The following is a 7,133-nucleotide window of genomic DNA, read 5'->3' as shown; positions in this document are numbered from 1 at the left end:
CTAAAAAAATAAATAATGGCATGGTAAAATGTTTAACAATATAATAAGATAAAATGACAATGAAAATGAGTCAAGTAGTATGTCACTATTTAATTATACCAAATAATGGCAATTAATACCTCGCGAAAATAAAATAAAATTCTTTTTAACTATAAGAAAATCACAACAATAATCAAAGGCAACTGCGGCCATAAATCAATATCAACAAGGGCACTCCCGTGGTACCGCCTCGTAGTCCCAAATCATAAATAAATTCACAATATCTCATTTTCTTATATAACCGCGGGAGCCTTCATAATTTATTTAAAGAAAATATTTTTTTTCCGAAATAGCATCCCGCGTTTTAGCCACCCTTATCACACCCCATGACTTCTAGTAGTTCCCCTACTAGCCACGCGTATCAAGCCACCCTTATCTCACCGCATGGGTTTCAATATCCAGACCTTATACCGCCGCATGCGTATCAATATCACAATATATCATAATTTGCACCTCAAGTGCCCAAATATTTTAATTTGCCAAAATAAATCAACAACAATATTTTTTCCATAATAAAGAGCTCACGGCTCATGCCAAAATAATTTAACAATAATATTTTTTCATAAGAAAGAGCTCACGGCTCATGCCAAAATAATTCAACAATAATATTTTTCCATAATAAAGAGCTCACGGCTCTATCACAATGAGTACGAAATCTCACAAAAATATTCGGGAATAAATAACTCAACAAAATAGTATTTCAAAATTTTAGTACGTTGCTTCAATACCAAATTTAAAATATCAAATAATTCATATTAAAAATAATTAATTTTAAAGAAAACCAACCTTCAATAATGCACAGAATAAAAGAAACCAAGTTTCAACTAAACAAGTAAAACAATTAACATGAAAAGGTCAAGCAAATTTAAAATAAAAATATTTAAATCAATGATGAAGGATATAACAAGGTAAAATTATTTAATTAATATGTAACAACGATCTACACAATTTAAAGACATAATCTTTCACATTTAGCCCGTGTACATACTCGTCACCTCGTGTACACGATTTTCAATACATTTTAATTTATCACATCAATATCAATCCTAGGGAAAATTTCTCCCACACAAGGTTATACAAGTCACTTACCTCGACTTGCTCCAATTTAACCAAGTAGTATGCCTCTTTCTCGACTTTTCGACTCCGATCGACTCGTATCAAATCATAATTAATTCGATACAGTCAATAAAAATTATAGAATCAATTCCATAAGAAAATACTATATTTTTAAATAAAATCCGAGATTAACTCAAAAATTGTCCGTGGGATCCACGTCTCGAAATCCGGTGAAAGTTACGAAATATGAACGCCCGTTCAACCACGAGCCTAACCATACCAAAATGACTAAATTCCAATAACAATTCGACCCTCAAATCCTCAAATCTATCCAAGAAGATTTTCAAAAATTTCCAACTTAAATCACCAATTAACTAATAAAAACAGTGATGGATTTGGGTAATCTAACCAAAATTGAGATAAAAACACTTACCCTGATATTTTCTCTGAAAATCTCCCAAAATTCGCCTCAATCCGAGTTCCAAATCGTTAAAAATCGAGTCCCATTTTCAGAACTTAAACTCTCTGCCCAGGCTTTTTCTCCTATGCGATCGCGGCCAAAGGCACGCGATCGCGAAGAACAAAATAAGGTTACCTAGAATTAAGCTTCTGCGATCGCGGATAACTCTATGCAATCGCGAAACACAACATTCCTAGACCTACGCGATCGCTGACGCATCCACGCGATCGCGAAGGGTTAAGCGTGTGGACCAAGTTCTGCCTCGGTTCCTCTTCACAAACACGGTCTTAGCCACGCGTTCGCATAACACAGCTTGCCAAACCTACGCGATCTCGCACTCGCCCACGCGATCGCTTAGCACAAATTTTCAGCTTCCCAATTAACCCTACACGATCGCATACCTTCTCACACGATCGCGTAGAAGAAAATCAGAACCTGCAGAAACCAGAACTTCAGCTATCAAGCCAAGTCTAAAAATAATCCATTAGGCATCCGAAACTCACCCGAGCCCCTCGGAACCTCAACCAAATATACCAACAAGTCCTAATATATCATACGAACTTAGTCGAGTCTTCAAATCACATCCAACAATACTAAAAACACGAATCACACATAGATTCAAGCCTAATGAACTTTGAAACTTTTAATTTCTACAAAGGACGCCGGAACATATCAAATCAAGTCCGATTGACCTCAAATTTTGCATGCAAGTCATAAATGACATAACGGAGCTACAAAAATTTTCGGAATTGGATTCCGACCCCGATATCAAAAAGTCAACTCCCCGGCAAACTTTCAAACTTAAATTCCTATTTTAGCCATTTCAAACCTAATTTAACTACGGACTTCAAAATAAAATTTCGAACAAGCTCCTAAGTCCAAAATCACCATACGGAGCTGTTAGAATCATCAAAATATTATTCCGGGGTTATTTTCTCAAAATGTTGACCGAAGTCAAACTTAGCATTTTAAGGCCAACTCAAGGAACTAAGTGTTCCGATTTCAACCCGAACACTTCCAAATCCCGAACCAACCATCCCCGCAAATCATAAATTTATAAAAGTACATACGGGAGTTTTATTTAGGGGAATGAGGTTCTAAAAGTAAAAATGACCGATTGGGTCATTACATAAAGGAAAATTCAAAATTCAAAATCCGTGGCTAGAGATATCGACAAAATGGAGTCATACTGAAATAAATTTTCACTGGACAAAGAATCACTTAAATGTTTAGATAGCCGATTAAAGTGGATTTTAAATTAAGGATAATATCTTCACATGCATCATTATAAATATAATCATTATTGAAATAGATACTATAGTATTTTAGAAATTGAAATTTCAAAATAGAAATATTTTTTTAAACATAATAGCATACCAAATAAGAATTCAAGTCATAGTAAAAGAGTCATGTCGTAATCAAGGAATCTTCATATTGTGCCAACCTTTATGCTTTGCCATAGCTCATAAATACGAGTTATTATTTCGCTTTGTGACTATTTTTAGGTTTCAATGACACCAATAAAAATGGTACAAAAATAAAATTATCACTACGAGATTTGAGAAAATGTTAGCCCTTTTACATGTAGTGTTTCTTTATTAATATCTAATGATTATCTATAATTATCTAGAAGGTTTAAATTTTAAGGATATTTATATATAATTCAAATATTTAACATTGTTAATGTCAAATATCAAATGGAGTCATACTAGGAAAAAAAATCATCGGCTAAAGAATTTTTTAAATTTTAGATAGCCGACTAAAAGGAGTTTTGAATTAAGGATAATATTTCACTTACATTATTATAAAAATAATTATTATTGAAAAATAAAGTTTTAGAAACTGAAATTTTAAAATAAAAATATATTTTGAAAAATATCAACACACCAAATAAGAGTTCAAGTAATAATAAAAGAGTCAAGTCGTATCCAAAGAGTCCTTAGTAGTTTCAACCTTTGATTGTGTTTGCCATAAATATGAGTTATTATTTTGCTCCCTCACTATTTTTTGAATCCAATGACAACGACGATAATGATACCAAAAAAATAAAATAAAATTATAACTAGAAGATTTGAGAAATGTTTAATCATTTTCATGTAGTGTTTTTTAATTAATATCTAATGATTATCTATATTTATCGAGAAGGTTTGAATTTTAAGATTATTTACATATAATTTAAATAACTTAAATATTTAATATGGTTAGTGTCTACGCGGATAGGATACTAATACCAGTTAGTAGATTAAAACGATGACTAGACAACAAAAAGACATTGACTCGCAAGTCAAGCACACGGTATCAATTACTCCTTTAGTTAGTACAAACTTAGAAGCGTAGGACCAATTATTTAGAGGAATAGTTATCACAATTTGAAATAGTATCAAAAGAATATATATTTTTTTCGTTTTATTAATTATTCGCCTAACATTGTTTGATGGAAGATGAAATTTAAGGTGTTAACCACTAACTACATCCGTTTCAATTTACGTGACACATTTTTTTTATTAGTTCGTTCAAAAAATAATGACATATTTTTATAATTAGAAATAATTAAACTTTAAACTTTTCGTTTTACCATTTTACCCTTAATAAAAAGTTTTTATAACATGACCCCATAAAATTTTTATCCCTTAAGTTTTTATGATCACAAATTTCAAAATTCTCCCTCTTTTTTTGTTAAATTCTATGCGAGTCAAACTAACTCATTTAAATTAAAATAGAGGAAGAATATATTAGTAATGATGGCAAAAAATATTAAGTAGTGAACGGTGATTAACAAAAAGCAAACATCACATTAAAATTAAAGTGTAATAGTTTAATTAATTTAATTTTTTTTAAAATTGTGAAATTTGTACAAAATTATATTTCATTTTGAACCCAAAACGTCATAAGTGTAATGGATTCATTAATAAAAACTTCTAGGCCGAACCCAACAACAACAACGATTTAGTAAAATTTTACAAGTGGGGTCTGGAGAGGATAATGTGTACGCAGGCCTTAACCCTACCCTGATGGGACAGAGAGGTTGTTTCCGATAGACCATCGGCTTAGGAAGACGAAAAAAAAATAAGAAAAGATAATATATCAGTACCGTCAACAGAAACCATAAAAATAATCAACAGAAACCATAAAAATAATAACAACATCATAAAAATCAGAAAATAGATTACGTGTACTTCGAGGCCGAACCCGTCAAACTAAAATCATAGACACGTCCCTGATGTCAGAGTGCGTATTTTTCACTCAATTTTGAGCGTGTGAAACCCGAAAAAAAGTGAAGAAATGTCAAGGAACCCTCTAAAGTTCCAAACTTTTTCAAGGCTTTGCCTATAAAACACATGTTGCATACTCCACATTACTCATCCAATTGAAAAATATAGGTTCTTCCCATTGAATTAAACAATGAGCATTAAGCTATCTTTACTTTTCATTCTACCAATATTCTTGCTTCTCCTAACCAGCAAATTAGTAGAAGCTGGAGATATTGTGGTCTATTGGGGCCAAGATGTAGGAGAAGGTAAATTGATTGACACATGCAACTCTGGTCTCTACAAAATTGTCAACATTGCCTTTTTATCTTCTTTTGGCAATTTCCAAACTCCTAAACTTAACTTAGCTGGCCATTGTGAACCATCTTCTGGTAGTTGCCAACAGTTGACAAACAGCATTAGACATTGTCAAAGCATAGGAATTAAAATCATGCTCTCCATTGGAGGTTCAACTCCTACCTACACATTATCCTCAGTTGATGATGCTAGGCAAGTTGCTGATTACCTATGGAACAATTTTCTCGGCGGCCAATCATCTTTTAGGCCACTTGGAGATGCTGTGCTAGATGGCATAGATTTTGACATTGAACTTGGCCAACCGCATTATATTGCACTTGCCAAGAGACTTTCAGAACATGGCCAACAAGGTATGTCAAACAGACTTTTTTATTAAAGCCGAACAGAGGTGGAACCAGGATTTGAAACATATATGTTCAATATTCTGATTCTTTTAAGTTAATAATTTGTGCACAATTCAATAACTTTTTAAGACAAATACAGAGTTTGGACAAAAGTTACTGGGTTCAGCCGAACCCATACCCAAAGGGCTAGCTCCGCCCCTGAAGCCAAAGGATGGATATCATGATGTGTTGTAGAATAACCAAGAATTGCAGTATCCCATGTTAACCAAGCACAAAGAAAATAATTGTAATTTGGTTGTTGAATAGGTTGAAGGGGAGCCTTTGCGTAACTGGTAAAGTTATTTTCACGTGACTAGGAGGTCATGAATTCGAGCCTTGGAAATAGCCTCTTGTAAAAATGCAGGGTGAGACTGTATACAATAGATCCTTGTGGTTCGACCCTTCTACTCCGCGCATTAGCGGGAGCTTAATGCACCGAGTTGTCTTTTTTTGTTGTTGTTGAATGCAACACTTTGGTTCAGTGGTAAGTACAGAACACCTGATGCATTGGTTAATTAGACGAACATCACTGGTTTGAGCCCTGCCACAGAGATATTTGGTAATTAAGTTGGAAGAAGGGTAAAAGGGCGAGTTCAAACACTGTGAGCCAACTGGTGTCGGGCCAGAAGCGCGCAGGGAATTTCTCCGGAAGAAATGTTCTCTGATATAAACTTGTGCACTAACTAATATCGTGCCAGAAGCCCACGAGGGATTTCTCCAACATAAAATGAAAATGTCATTAAACATCAATTCTAGATTTTCAAGCCATTAGAGTGGCAAAACTCATTCCCTTATTATGTTTTTTACAGGTAAAAAAATATACGGGGCGCCCCTGTATCGCTCTAAACCATCTTTAAGACCTAAATAAATCAAGTTAATTTGTTGTTATCTGCCTAGAAAGTACATGTAAGAGTTAGAATTTTTACTGATGAAAATGTGAAGGTCATCTTATTTCCTTCTTGATAATAGTAGTATCTATGGTTCTCTTTATATTCTCTTTATAACAGTTATCCTTAGTAACAATACTTCACTATAATAGCCAAGTTTTCGTTGAAACCAATTTTTCATATTATATTATAATATATGTTTCTTATAATAACACTTTATTATAACAGACAAACAATATCGAAACAAACGAGACTATTATAAAAACGTTTGATTATTTTTCAGTCAAATAAAGGAACTTTAGAGGTTTCTTGATAATAGTATGAAGCCTGATTTCAAATTTGAACTATTGGAGTCATGTTAAGCAGCAAATAGAGAACAAAGGAGGGACGTTTCTTTTCATTTCATTTCTCATATGTATAAAGTTATTTAGAGAAGAACCAAGGCAAAGAATAATGGCATAACTGGATTTTGTTTTATACTATGGTTAGCTCTTAGGACTAATAAGTTATATTCTGTATACGAAAGATTGAGAACAATTTTTCTTCCGGGCAACAGTAACATGTTAATAATTGAGCGTGAATTCTTCATTCTTACATTTGGAAAAGTTAGACAACAAAAATTGACTTCAAGTCAAGCAACAAAAGTACACCTATTCTGTTAACTCATACCAGACATTCAGACTTCACAAGTTGACTTCAAGTCAAGCAATGACAGTACACAGATTCAGTAGACTCAAAACAC

General features: G+C 33.2%; 1 protein-coding gene across 1 annotated transcript; it reads left to right on the top strand.

Annotated features, from left to right (window-relative positions):
* Positions 1 to 4,907: 4,907 nt before the first annotated feature.
* Positions 4,908 to 6,494, top strand: LOC104108765 (basic endochitinase). Its single transcript, XM_070201902.1, has one exon. It carries the CDS (start codon positions 4,958 to 4,960, stop codon positions 5,495 to 5,497), a length of 540 nt encoding a protein of 179 aa, XP_070058003.1. The 5' UTR covers positions 4,908 to 4,957; the 3' UTR covers positions 5,498 to 6,494.
* Positions 6,495 to 7,133: the final 639 nt, after the last annotated feature.

Source organism: Nicotiana tomentosiformis, chromosome 5 (genome assembly GCF_000390325.3).
Source record: "Nicotiana tomentosiformis chromosome 5, ASM39032v3, whole genome shotgun sequence".
NCBI lineage: Eukaryota > Viridiplantae > Streptophyta > Magnoliopsida > Solanales > Solanaceae > Nicotiana > Nicotiana tomentosiformis.
This window is presented reverse-complemented; position numbering and strand designations above follow the sequence as displayed.

Excerpts from the sequence above, each read along its gene's own strand:
- LOC104108765 (XM_070201902.1), top strand. The coding sequence starts at position 4,958 with ATGAGCATTAAGCTATCTTTACTTTTCATTCTACCAATATTCTTGCTT.